Genomic DNA, 13,803 nt, shown 5'->3' on the forward strand with positions numbered 1-13,803 from the left:
GGCTGCAGTGTATTCTGAAGCGAAGGCTTGTTCTGCAGCCAGGTGTGGGTGGAAAGGAACAGGAAATCAAGTTTTGCTTCTCTCCCTTCCCTCCAAAAGTCCTTTTTGCTTGCAGAAATATGTCCCTGAGGGTCATGCAGCCCTCTGACGGGATGAGGCTTTCACAGAAGTAACCGTGCAACACAACCAGCCCTGGTGGAACATTAACAAAATGTTAGAAGCAGCAGCTACTGAAAACATGAGCCAAATCTCTTAGTCTTAGCTAACAGCCGTACAGGCCCCAAGGAAGGCTAAGAACATGTTTAACTGCAAGTGGGCATTAAGTGTACTTTTTATTTGCAAAAATATGCAATCACTTTATTCTCCTGAGTGTGAGGAGCAAGAAGTTGCAGTACTTTGAATTTATTACCTTGTATTTAGCATCAATCATTATACAAGAACATAGTACACACAGCTTTCATGACACAATTCACAAAAGGAAGCCATTTTTTACAAATGCACCTTGTATAAGAATAAATTTATACAGAAAATAGGTCTTTATACAATTTACATTTTGGTTTTCTGATTGCAAACTACAGGGCTTGATAAAATGTATGCTTGCCACTCTGCTATATACAGCAGGTCAAACATCAAGACAGCCAAACAACACTTGAGATCTGCAGGAGGCTGTTGAGTAGCCGAGAACCAGAAGTTGTGCATAGTCCCAGAATCATTTTAAATATGCAGACCATTCAAGTATCTAAGACTCTCTTTGTATTAGAAAAATACAAAGTGTTTCCATAGTTAACACTGTCACCATGAATGTGCATCACGGTATGCTTTTAAGAACCTTAACAAGGCAGCATTGAACTGCAATTATAACATTTAGCTAGCTAATACAGGAACAATTCTAGGTAGAAGACCTTATTGAACAGCAGTATCAACCGACACTTTCCAAAGACAAACTCTGAAATAAAATACTGGTGTAGAATACACACAGCACAAAACAAAAATGTACATACTACAAAAATTAGTTCTCTTATAAAGAATTTTGGGTAGAGCAAAACCCAGTAAAATACTGTGCTATAAAACTGACCAAAGGGGAACAATGGAAAAGTAGTGTGTGCAATGATACAGGGCACAGTCCAAAGTTTAAGCTGTTTTAAGGAGACTTCAGCATATACTGAGCATGGATATCAATGGCTCTTGAAAGGGATTCAAATCTTCCTGAATCATACCCATTCTTGCAAAGTTAATGGTGAACTCGAAGCCATTTGAAGAGTAAGCACGAATTGTGAATTACGTTTACTGGATGTCTCCCAAAGTTATTCCAGAGTTAAGTGACTTGCAGCCTGATCCCATGCATATTTACTTGGAAGTAAACCCCATCCAGTCTCCCAAGAAAATGTGCATAGGATAGTATCCTTCGGAAATAAGTCTTTGAAATGAGTATTTAAGCCAACTCCCAAATAATTCACTAACAGGGAGAATGTACTATATTGCTCAATATTGTTAGCTAACGAGATAAACAGCTTCCATCACAAATTTCTTTCTCTCTCCAACATTTAAGAAATAAGCAGTTGAAAAACAAGACATTTTCCTATCATTAGTTTTGCAGCAAAAAGGGTCAAAGAGCCAAGAGACAGACAGTAAAGAATCACATTGTACTTGGGCACACAGACAAGGAGAGTCTTCTTTTTATTCCAGTGACTTTGCAAACTCAGCATAGTCAATGTAGCCATCATTGTTTTTGTCATCATCTTGCAAGACATCATCTATTAAACTAATGAGGTCATCCTCTTTCATGATCTGGGTGTGTTCACCACCTTCCTACAAGGAAAACAGAAAGATGAGCTTCAGCAGAACAGCAAGTTTGTGCTTCAGAAAAATCAGAACTATTCCCTCTGACCCCAAGAATTGCTCCAGGAGTGCATCCACTTTGAAACAGTAGCTGGAACACAGGCAACGGAAGTGGGAAAAGCTAAGTTGACTGGAGCAGCAGCAGTTTTCAACTGGAGCCTCTTCCCTCAATGCAGCATTCTTTAAGGGTCAAAGTAGATGTCGTTTTAAGCACTTGATCTGAGCTACTGCACCTGTTACGAATTCAGTAAACAGCAGCCCGATGCACCCCTCCCTACAGATCAGAACCGTGGTGGGTAGTGGTTTGCTTATGTTATGACCCCCATCTGAATCCTTCCCCCAAAAGCTTTTTGACCTGGGGGGGAAAAGCTCCTATTGACACCAAGAGAAGCTTTGAGAGGGGAGGGGAAGGATCAAGAAGATTAGGAGTCTTGTAGGGTGTTGGATACAATCTTGTGGAGCCCATGGTATAACCAGATTATGACAGAAATGCTTAACTTTTAGTATGGAACAGATGCGACTTTTACAAACTTTTTAAAATTTGGAAATACTTATTGGTCTTTAACATTTTAAAACTTATTCCAGATAGAAAGACAGATATGTAGTCCTCCTATTTTCCAAAGTAAACTTGCTGACAGTAAGAATATTTACTGCATCTCTATTGTGTGCATGCACATCAGAAGCGGTATTGCCAAGCAGAATTTCCTCTAGTAAGGTTCCCAGATTTTGTTGACTATAACTCCCATAATTCCTGGCCAAAAGTCATTGCAGCTGGGGATGCTGGGAGTTGTAGTCAACAAGATCTAGGAATCCATGTTATAGGGAACACTGTTGCCAAGCAACCATCAGACTGCATTTTATAAACAGACTCGTGCTCACCTCTTTATGTACATGGGATATTGCAGTGGCGAGCTCTAGCCCATCAAGCAAGTTGTTGCCGTCGTAATCATGCATTTTGAAGTAATGAAGTTGTAGCTCTTGTGGTGACATTTCAGATTCTGGCTTGTCAATTACGCCTTCTAAGTGTTCCATGATGTGGCTATGAAATAAGTTCACAAGAACTGTCAAAACACATGCTCTGCTGACTAGCAAAGCAGTCTAACACACAGTCAGAGCAGATTTTCCATAGGCAACTCAAAAGTGTATAGGGCTGACTTTAGAAGATTATGTAGAAAGAAGAGGGATAAAGGCAGGTGTTTATCCCTGCAAACTTCTTGTTTACACTGTTTTTAGGTGCAAGAACATACCAAAATGATATGATAAATGCAACTCCATGGCATCATCTACATTTCCCCAAAGCAGTCATTTGACCAGACTGAGACCCGGCCCTAAATTCAGATACCCTTGTCGACAAACCAACAACACTGTTTCATTAGTTCAGAACAAAGATAATCTAGTCCAGGAGTTCCTAACTTTGGGTCTTCAGATGTTGTCAGACTCCAGCTCCCATCATTTGAAGATGACAAATATTTATATACCACTTTGCAACAGAAGTTCTCAAAGTGGTTTACATAGATATAAATAAATAAAATGGCTCCCTGTACACAAAGGTCTCACAATCTAAAAAAGAAACATAAGACAGACACCAGCAACAGCCACTGGAGGGATGCTGTGCTGGGGATGGATAGGGCCAGTTGCTCTTCCCCTGCTAAATAAAAAGAATCACCACTTTAAAAAGGTGGCTCTTTGCTCAGTTAGCAGGGGTCTGGGGATGAGGGCAGCTGGAGTCCAACAACATTCGGGGGACTCAAAGCTAGGAACCCCTGGACTAATCCACCATTCTATCACCAAGTGAGGCTTGCCAGACACTTCTCATGAGCTCACAAGCAAGGCAGGAAGACAACAGCCCTCATCAGTTTTCTCCAGCCTAAGGATACTAGTGTTGATCATGGAGGTTCTGTTTTTCGGAGGTTCCATTTATCTATCGCAGCTAATAGGTACAGAAAGACAGGTTAATTTTTTTTTTAAACCATGTAAGCCAGAGGTGATCACATCTTATGGTAATAGCCTCCATAAGTTAAATCTAAATGCAGTCCTAAAAACAAACCGAACCCCACATGAAGCCTTGTGAAATTATTACCTCCATATGAGAAAAAGTATGATTCAGGTTTCTTTTGGTTTTTATTTCCTTCTTTTTACAGGACTCCTTTTTTCATTTCTTTAAGGCTTCTGCCATCACACTTTGAAGCCATTAGCTGAATTTCCATGTGCTAAAATATTTTGTTTTAAATGTTCAACTTTAACTCCTAGGATTGCAGTACAAGCCTGTGGGTCACGGGCTGCCCACTTGTTCTGTGCCACTGAATTCAACTTTACACAAGAAAAACTGAAGGCCAAGCCCCATATTTTTGTATATGTGCATTTCTAGAATACGTACTCCTTATCTTGCACCATGTTTCTATCAAGTCGCACATTTGCTTGATGGCTCCCAGCTGCATGGTCTTCTGCTAAAGAGGAGATAAAGCAAGCGAAGACGAGGCAGCAGAGAAGATAGATTCTGCAACTCCTGAGATGTATCATCATATTCATGTTCCTAAGCAAAAGGACAAAGTTAACATGAAAGATATTTTTAATGTAGCAAACAATGTAAAACTAAAGCTTCCCATATGCTTACAGACAGAAAGTTGGATCAAATCTTAGATTCATTTCACTATTTGCCCCTACTAACTATGCAAAGAAGTTAGTTTTAATGTGGTGATTATCTTATATTTAGCAACTCAACAGCAAGACAAAGTGTGATGGCCTGTGGCTGAAACAATGGAGATGCATTGGCTCCCCTCAAATTCTTCTGAATACCCCCTTTTTTAAAAGCCCACAAAGAGGAATTTTTCCCGTGACACTCTATAGATGTGAAAGCTGGACATGGAAGAAGCAAGACAGAAAAGTATTGAAGCTTTTGAACTTTGGTGCTGGAGAAGACTTTTGAGGATACCATGGACAGCCAGGAAAACAAACAAATGGATCATGGAACAAATCAATTCAGAATTTTCACTCGAGGCACAAATGACCAGGCTCCAACTATCATACTTCAGCTATATTATGCGAAGATCCAGCTCCCTTGAATAGTCCATAATGCTGGGGAAAGTTGAAGGAAAAGAAGAACAGGACGACCAGCAGCAAGGTGGATGGACTTGATTACGACATCAATGAATGCACCACTGAGAGACCTTAAAGGCCAAGTTGAAGACATCATCCTGGAGAGAATCTATCTATGTGGTAGCTAAGAGTCAACACTGACTTGATGGCACTTTGTCAAAGAAATGTTTATGTAGCTTGGACCCCATTACAGATCAGCTCCAAAACTGTCAAGAGTGTTTTCACATAACCTTGCCACCCCACAAACCAGGGTAAGAATCTAAAACTTACAAAAGGAATAATATACTGTACTACATGAAGCTGAAGTTGCCTTTGTGCATGCCACCTTGAACATTGGGCTGAAAAGGCAACTAATATGCTTTATAAATAAATCAAACAGGTGTTGGTAGCAAACATTTATAGGTGTCAGATCCCCATTACCTTATGCTTTCCACCTCCTGCATTTTTATTTTTCGCAACCAATTCAGTGCTGCAATGAAAGGCTACCCAGGATGTTCAAGAATATCAACATGCTATTGACTAATAAATGTTTACAGATGCATCATCTTAAAGCCAACTGCCTGGCCACTGCTTCTGCTTTTACGCGGCTTCACAAAGATTGTCTCTCATCTAGGCCATGGTTACACATTGTCAGAACTTCCACTGTTATCAAAAGGAGCAGAAGCATCCTATATAATAAAACCCTAAGGTATCTGCGTCCGTGTCTCTGGCAGGTGTTCTGTGCATGCGTGGCGCATGTGGACGCAGCAACGGAACCTACGCACGCAACTGCGTGCGCCACGCATGCGCAGAACACACACTTCTCCTCAGCGTTCCGTGCCCCTCCCCCCGAGCCCCATCTGTTTCTCTGGCTGGACGCAGCGCAGTAGTGGCCCCCCCTTCTTCCTCCCCCCGCCGCGATTGTACGGACAGGACAGCAATAGTGGCGACCTGAGGCGAAAGATGGGTCCGCGCGGCAGTCGCCAGTAGCAGCAGCTGCGCCACCCCCGCCTGCCCTAGAGACCCCTGAGAATGCCGGGAGGAGGAGGAGCAGCAGGAGGAGGCTGAGGAGGCGCCAGCCCGGAGAAGCCTCATGTGGAGGAGCCGGCGTGGAAGGGGCAGCTGCGGCTGCTGCGAGAAAAGAAGGGAGGGAGGGAGGGAGGGAGGGAGGCAGGCACTTTGCGGCGGGCACCGGCCGGAGCAGCGAGATCGGAGGAGCGCTGGGCAAGGGGGTGATGTGCCCGGAGGAGGATGGGGGCTGTGGCGGCGGGGTGGTGGTCTCGGCGGCGGCGCCTGCCGGGACTGGGGCTGCCGCCGCCGCTACTTCTTCTTCTTCGGCCAGGAGCGGAGGAGGTCCAGAGGGGACGACGGCGACTGCCGCCGCTGCGACGACGGGGCTGCTGAGTGAGCTGCGCTCAGAAAGACTGTTCTTGCAAACATTTCTAAACAACTCTTCTAGCGCCCGTTAATGTAACGGGCCTAATGTCTACTAGTCTATAACTAAGAGGTTGACTGGCAGTCAGCTTTAGGCAAGTATCGGGAATGGTTTAAAATAAATTCCCCCAAAAGTGGAGATGGGCAGTCTGAACACAAGGCAGGGAATCAAGGAGCACCCTTCTCTGCCTGGAAACTGTCACATTTATTGAAACAACATCAAGGCACAACTTCATAACTTCATTATTTCACTAGTTCAGTTGAAGCCTAGTTTGTTTACAGCTATGGCAACTCTATGCACAGTTGAATGGCTGTCAACTGTGATTCGCTAAATCTTGAGGCTGCGTGACAGCCAGTTGCTTAGCGCTTTCTAACACTACGTGTACATTTGGTTGACTGGACAAGATGAGACAAAGGTGCAAAATAAAGGCTGTTGCAACATGACTTAAGACCTGGCTATGCTAGTGATCTTCACTATTTTTCAAGCGTGCCACTTTGGCAAAAAACCTTCAATGTAAGAGCCATTTTCACTGTGCTGACTTTTACACAGTACTGCGCTTTTCTCAGTGCTGGGAAAGCCCTTTAAAAAGGGACAGAGCTCTCTCTTAAGAGCTCTAGGAGGAAAGCACTGGAAAGGGCTAACCTCCCAGCTTTCCATGCACACCATCCAAGACGGTGCGGGGGTTGATGGGGGTTGCCACTGGCTCCTGGGTCTTACAATGAAGAAAACTGCGCTAGAGAAGGGGTGGGATCGGGAATTTTTCCACACTCTAAGTCCAACTAATTATGTCCCCCATCTTTTTCTCACATGTATACAATAGCTGTTGTGCATTAGATTTGCACTAGAGAAGGCACCTGTACTTCTAATGATACATAGCTGATTGGAACTGGATTGTCTGACTAATGTGTGAACCGGATCTAAAAACAGTGGGCACACTGAAGATTAAAATTTCAACAGAGTGGGAGCACCACATGGTATTAAAATGTCAGCAAGTGCCTAGCAAGTGTTGAACACCTGCTCTCTGGACAAAAAGGCACCAATTAAAGTGGTCATTCTCTTAGCAGGTGGAAGGTAACCATCCCTCTTCAGCCTAGCACAGTGTCCTTCCTAATGGCTGTAGGCAGGAGTGTGTTTTTTTAGACTGCGAGTCCACATTTACATTATGAGCCCTTTTGGGGGCAGGGAACCATTTTCTCATGCTTTTTTCATTCCTTTTGCCAAGTAACCGCTTTGTGAACTTTTGTTGGTTGAAAAGCAATATATAAACTATACATTAACAATAAGCGTATGTCAGTAACTACTACTGCCGCTGCTGCTTTCTATTTACCTGAACAAAGCAGAACACAGTCCAGACCACTTTGTGATTTTGCAAGGCAAGTCAACAAACCTTTAGACTTAGGAGCACAAGAAGTATTTAGAAACACTTCACTTACCAGCCTGGCTTTCAGCACTATGAGTTCATGCTGACGTATCCTATTTCTAGGGGCATAGCAAGGTTGGAGTGGGCTCAGAGACAAGATTTTTAAAATGGGTCCCCCCTCACTGAAGCTCAGCTCATGAAGTAAAGAAATTTTAGATGAGGCTGAATAGTGGTAACAAAAAGCACAGTAAAACTTGTGTGTTTGTGTGTGTATGACCTATGTGCCACAATAGAACATCATCCTAAATTATTTTTTTAAAGGTTTTGTAAATTGTGGACGATGCAAGTCATTTAATGGTACTAAAGAAAGATATGCTGTTCTGGTAGCTCCAGGTCTTAACACTCACATCAGTTTTGGAGGATGAAGGAAGCCCGGGCAGGTGCGCAGGTGGGGGAGTCAGTCATGTGACTTGTCTCTGCCCCCCCAGACAACTGTCTCCCCTTGCCCTATTATAGTTATACCCCTGCCAATTTCTTCCCCTCCCCACTGATGCTTAAGGGCTTGATAGACTACAAACGCTTGTCCACCCTTCCCACTAGCTGGAACGCTAAATTCAAGACAGGTCTTATTAACATCTGGAAGAGCAACATCATAAGGGTAAGAGAAGGAAGGTGGGGGGGGGACACTCACTTAAAGAGTGTGCAATACTAAGAAAGTAAACTTTTCACTGGGAAAAAGTGGGGGGTACCATTTGATAACCTCCCAAAAGATTATGCAATGTATGTCAGCAATGCCCTACCTAGAACAACAGCGCTCTGCCGACCATATCGGGTGCTTTTTGCGGGGCTCGCTTATGTGTCTTACTTAACGAGATGGAGTTGTTCGTTTACATATGCAACTCGCTCGGCTAAATTTTTCCTCATACAAATGGAAATAAGGAGCACTTTTGTTTTCCAAATCAAGTTTCATTGTGTGTGTTGGAGGGAGGGGGGCGGGGGCTGGTTTTTAGGAGGACTCCTTTTGGGTTTTCCAGCGTTTTGCGGCGGCTTCAAGTTCCCCTTGGCGAAAGCTGCGGCTGAGGCATCTCTTCCCTGAAGCTAACTCTTCCCCAACCCACTCAGAGGGATGGTCCCCAGGAGGCGAGGCTGGGCTCAGGGACGGGGAGGGTGTTACACACAGGGCAAACGCTCCCTCTTAGCCAGCCCGAGTTTCTTCCTCGCCTCTCTCTGCACCCATCCCACGCCGCCGACACGCCTCACCTGAGCCCAGCAACGCCAGCTGCTGCTGCTAACCCGAAGACGTTCCTCCTGACCGGGCAGCAGCGGTGCGAATGGGATTGGACCCACTCGGCCACCATCTCCGCCCTTTCGCCGTGTCACCTCAGAACTGTGCGCGCGCGCGTCCCGCCACACCCCTCTCCAAGGCGATTGGCTGGTCCCCTTGGAGTTCCTACGTGGAACGAAACCACATAGACACCGAAGGAAAGCGGGTGCGCCAAGGAGACGCCACGCCCACTCCCCTTTTAGAGGCAACGCCCCCTCTCCCTCGTCTTGTGACGTGGCTTCACGCCTTTCCCCGGCCAGGCAGAGCTCCCTCCTTCCCTCCGATACGCCCACCCCCTTTCAATCATTGCCCTCTGAGGTCAACTGGCCAATCGCAGTACAGATTGAGCTACGTCCCGCCCCCGCACCGCTTTTGAGTTATTTTATTTGGCTGTCATCATCAGCATGATTTTCACCGTTTGTTGCAATGAGTAGAAGCGGGTGCGGGTACAAAGTCCTATACATAAGGCGAACCCGTGGAGGTTTGACCTCCGCGTAAGCTAGTCTGTGAACGAGTTAGACTCGCATGCTAGCCTTTAGATAGAATCTTGGGGCTTATTCGTTCAACGACTTCCCGAGAAGAGTCCGATCCTGTCGTGTGTTTACTCACTAGGGATATGGAGAACATTTCAAGGAGAAAACGCCTACAAAATACCCTCTAAATAAAGGGCCTGTTTTGAGCTAGAAGCAGAACAACGCCCTACCCATTAAAACCTTTGGTTTTCTGCACTGGCTTCTGAATGGTTTGTGATCTCCTTTCTTCTTGGTTGGCTTGTTATCATACAAATCAAATGTTGTCAAGGGCAACTGAGACCCCATTGGCTGGGAGGAGGGAGGGGAAACAGAAAGACAGGGGATTTCAAAATGTATTCAAAGGGACCAGGAAGCAGAGCCAGCCCTTATAGTCTCTGAAGAGGGTACAACAGGTGAGGATGAAGGTAGATTTGATTTTGCGGCTTTCTTTTCTCAGCACTGAGTATAATATGCTGTGCTATTGCTGCTATAACTATCTGGTTTTGCTGGATCTCAGATTGACAAAGGCAGAGCTTGGGTGCCTTCCTTCCTTGAGTTGTGGTTTGTTTTGTTTGTGAGATAGTGTTGTGGTGAGCAATGGGCAGTGGAAGCTCTCTCTCTCTCTGTGCAATATTTCTTGGTGACGCTATGATGAGCTACATATCTGGTCTTGAGACTAACTTCTTCACTCCTCTGGTCTGCTCTGTGATCTACACTGCAAGATGTACTCAGTCAAAATTTAACATGGCTGAAGTTGCTCTAGTTGAGCATATGGATATGTTTGCTGCTAAGGGTGCTGCTATGGCAGCTGTTGCAATGCTAGGAACATGAGTCATAAATGAGTGAGAGAGCAACTTGTGCCAACAGTATCAGCTGGTAGACACTGTATGGAGGAAGTAGGAGAGAAACTGGTCACCAAGGCAGAAGCCTCCTCCCCTCTACCACCACCTCCTTTCCTTCACGCCAGCGGGCTTGGGTATTTACCCAAACCTGCCACTGAGGAATCTGTTTTCTGGGCAGAAAAGCAGGGGCAAAAATAGAAAACAAAGGTTTGTGGGGGTGGGTGAGAAGAAGGTAGAAAGGAAAAATGCTAGGGCAAAAAGCAGAGAGAGAGCATCTCGCCTCCCGTCAAACAAACAAGCTAGTAGAAGATAAGACTTAAATACCAACAGCCAGGGAATCCTCCAGAGCAGGTAGCTACCTCCAGCCCCTCCTCCTCTGCCAGCAAACTTCTCTTTTGGGCTTACTGGCTGGAACAGATGCTACTCAAGCTGCTCCAGCCAATCTGATTCCTAGGGGGCTCCTCCTGGCACTGCCCCCAGCACTACCTGAAGCAACCAGCAAGTGTATTTTTAACCCATTATTTTAGTTCTTCCTGGGGGCAGTGCCAGGAGGCACCCCCTAGGAATCAGATTGGCTGGAGCAGCTTGAGTAGCAGCTGTTCTGGCCAGTAAAACCAAAACAAGAAGTTACAGGCAGGGGAGGAGAGGCTGAAGCCTGGAAGAAGCTCCCTGCTCTGAAGATTTCCCTGGCTGCAGGTAGGTCTGATGCTTTATTAGCTTGTTTTTTTGGGGGTGGCGTGCTCCTCCTGCCCTTACTGAGCAGCCACCACTGTTTGCCATTGATGCTACTGCAGCACGGGCATTATGGCTGGCAGTGGATTCTGGGTCAGTGATTCTTTTTTGGACTGTGTTTGAAATGTGTGTTCTGTGCTGGGAGGGACAGACTCCCTTTTACTGCAGTTTTTTTCAAGGCAGGGTTGCAAAATGCATTGCACATTGCAATTCAAAACTTGTGTGCACTCTCTGAGTGCAGCTTGTTCCGGCCATAGGAAACAATGGGGAAACTCGAAACACCCCATTAGCTCTTAGGGACACCAAAGTGGTTTGTGTGGTAGGGCATGATGGGTGCTACCTACCACCCAACCCACCAAAGAAATAGGTAAGCAGGTGATTTGTAACAAATTTTTAACTCCCCCCCACTCCCATAGAATCCTGACATCTGATGCAGGGGGCATGGTTTTGGCTGCAGGGACAGCTCCACAAGAATGGCAGCCTGGGTTATTTGCATCTGCCAACTGCATTCTGGCTTTGGATAAAAAAAGAACCAAACTGATCCTGGATCAAATCTCTAATCCAGGAAGAGGCTTTTGAAAAACCAGACCCTGATATAATCAAATTTCGATATCATTTCGATATCATTTATTTACAGTCATTTACTGCAGAGTTTTAGAAACTCGATATGATAAATAATTATGTTGCCATATAAGTATATCTTTGGCTTATCAGAATATTGTTGTTCTAGTCTCCTCCCCCTCCCGTGCTTCATTTTTCAACCAATTACGTAAATTCAAAATGTAGTCATTTTGGGGGTATTCAGAGGCCCCTCATAATATGAGGCCCTAAGCTGTAGCTTACATAGCTTGTGCCTCCATCCAGCACTGAGGTCCAGAAGGCCTGCTCTGGCCCACCATTCGCCTTCCCCTCCACACTCCCTGGTTAAAGCTGCATTCATCTGAAGAGGCTAGTGCTGTACCTGTGATGGCAGGTGCTTCTGTGGTCAGGATGCCGGGATGCCTCAGCCTCCCTATCACATAAATGCCCACCGCCATCATGGATACGGCTCTCACCTCTTCAGAGGAATGCTGCTGCAGTTGTGAGCAGCGTGCTGCTGGGGGTGAGTGGTGGGCTTGGGCAAGACTTCTGGACCCATTTTGGACGCTCTACTCATGTAAAGTGTCCTTTTCCCAACGTGGTTCTCCAGATGTTGCTGTACAACTCCCATTACCCCAGCCACAATTTATTATAGCAGGGGATGATGGGAGTTGTAGTTCATCAACATCTGGTAAGCCACATGTTGCCTACCCCTGAGTTATAAAGTGTTGTTTTTTTTAAAGGTGTTTGCATTTATTATTTAAAACTAGCTGATCCAGCACAGAGGTTCTGTCTCTCCCCCCACCCCAACAACTTCATATTGTCTTCAGCCCCAATCCGTTCTCCCCCCTCGCTTCAGCCCGTCCATTCTCCCTCCCTTCAGCCCCAGTCCATTTCTCCCCTCCCGTGTAAAATAAAACCAATTAAAACAAACCCAATCAAAAATCCATATTGCTAGGGTTATTGATATACCTGTCAGCCAGTGTTCCCTCTAACAGGGATTCACAGATGTTGTGGACTACAACTCCCATAATCCTTAGTTGTAATGGCCTTTGGTTGGGGATTATGGGCATTGTAGTCAGCAACATCTGGGAATCTCTGTTGCAGTGAACACTGCTGCCAACATTTGCTGCTTTTCAATTTCTATGTTAAGAAACTCTCTCTTGATGCTGCCTCCCATGTCAGTTCCTGATCTCTCTCTCCAATCTTCCATAGTTTGGTGGAGCTCTTCTCTGTGTCTTCTTTTACCTAATTGTCGCTTTCCGTACAAAACCAGCTTTGCTAATGTTGGGAAAAAATTGGAGTCTTGTCCACTTGATATTTCTATCATTAATCTAGTGACCAGCTTGGTCCTATCAATGCACTGACAGTGAGGTCATTCACACAATCAAAAACTGTTCTACCTGGGTTTGGGAGTTGTGTGTAATCCCATTTTTCAGTTGTGTGGAAGCAAGGTAAGAGGAAAACCTGGGTAGAAGCGATAGTGTGGAAGCAAGGTAGGAGGAAAAGCTACCCAAGTTTCCCTTCCTACCTTGCTTCCACACAAACAATTCTACCCAGGTTTTCCTCTTACCTTGCTTCCACACAACTGAAAAATGGAATCACACACAACTCCCAAAATGGGGTAGAACACAATTTTTGATTGTGTGAATGACCTCAGTATGTATTACTTCTTCTGCTTTAAATTATCTCTTTCCCCCTTTGCCCAGGAAAGGCCAGTCATAACAGAGAATCAATTCTTCCTTTCTCCACAGCGCGGCACTCTTCTGGGAAATCTCAGCCTCTGCTTGCGAGGGAGCAGTTGGCTCCATCACAGATATTTCAGTATTTTGAAAAACTAATTCTCTGCTTTTATTTCACTTACAAGCTGTTGAATTGTTTAACTGCTCTCTATACATTGCTACAGAGATGTTAAAGTGCTTCCTGTCTGGAGTAACCATTTCCTGTTAGAACCACAAAATTGTTAAGAGGTAACAACCATGCAAAAATACAAAAATGGAATTTCCGCATTTGACAGCTAATGCTTCAATCCCATTTATGTCTTTTCAGAATTCAATCCCATGAGTTCAACAGGACTGACTCCCACTTATGTGTTCTGCCTGTTC

At 45.0% G+C, this 13,803-nt stretch overlaps 1 protein-coding gene across 2 annotated transcripts; it reads right to left on the minus strand.

Annotated features, from left to right (window-relative positions):
* Positions 1-313: 313 nt before the first annotated feature.
* MCFD2 (multiple coagulation factor deficiency 2, ER cargo receptor complex subunit) lies at positions 314-9,252 on the minus strand. Of its 2 annotated transcripts, XM_053312765.1 has the most exons (4): positions 8,970-9,252; positions 4,217-4,372; positions 2,719-2,878; positions 314-1,809 (listed from the first exon to the last, which is right to left on the minus strand). In XM_053312765.1, the coding sequence occupies exons 1-4, from the start codon at positions 9,065-9,067 to the stop codon at positions 1,678-1,680; spliced, it is 546 nt and encodes a 181-aa protein (XP_053168740.1). In that variant the 5' UTR covers positions 9,068-9,252; the 3' UTR covers positions 314-1,677. The 2 variants fall into 2 exon arrangements, with proteins under 2 accessions (XP_053168740.1, XP_053168741.1); XM_053312766.1 differs by lacking the exons at positions 4,217-4,372; positions 8,970-9,252 and adding an exon at positions 3,920-4,200.
* Between the last annotated feature and the right edge of the window lie 4,551 nt (positions 9,253-13,803).

Source organism: Hemicordylus capensis, chromosome 1 (genome assembly GCF_027244095.1).
Source record: "Hemicordylus capensis ecotype Gifberg chromosome 1, rHemCap1.1.pri, whole genome shotgun sequence".
Lineage (NCBI taxonomy): Eukaryota > Metazoa > Chordata > Lepidosauria > Squamata > Cordylidae > Hemicordylus > Hemicordylus capensis.

Bases quoted from the DNA above. Each gene is read 5' to 3' on its own strand.
- MCFD2 (XM_053312765.1), bottom strand. From the start codon at position 9,067: ATGGTGGCCGAGTGGGTCCAATCCCATTCGCACCGCTGCTGCCCGGTC. The intron at 2,879-4,216 runs GTACGTATTCTA...CTTATTTCATAG, and splicing joins AACATGGTGCAAGATAAGGA to CCACATCATGGAACACTTAG. The intron at 1,810-2,718 runs GTGAGCACGAGT...TTTTCCTTGTAG, and splicing joins TATCCCATGTACATAAAGAG to GAAGGTGGTGAACACACCCA.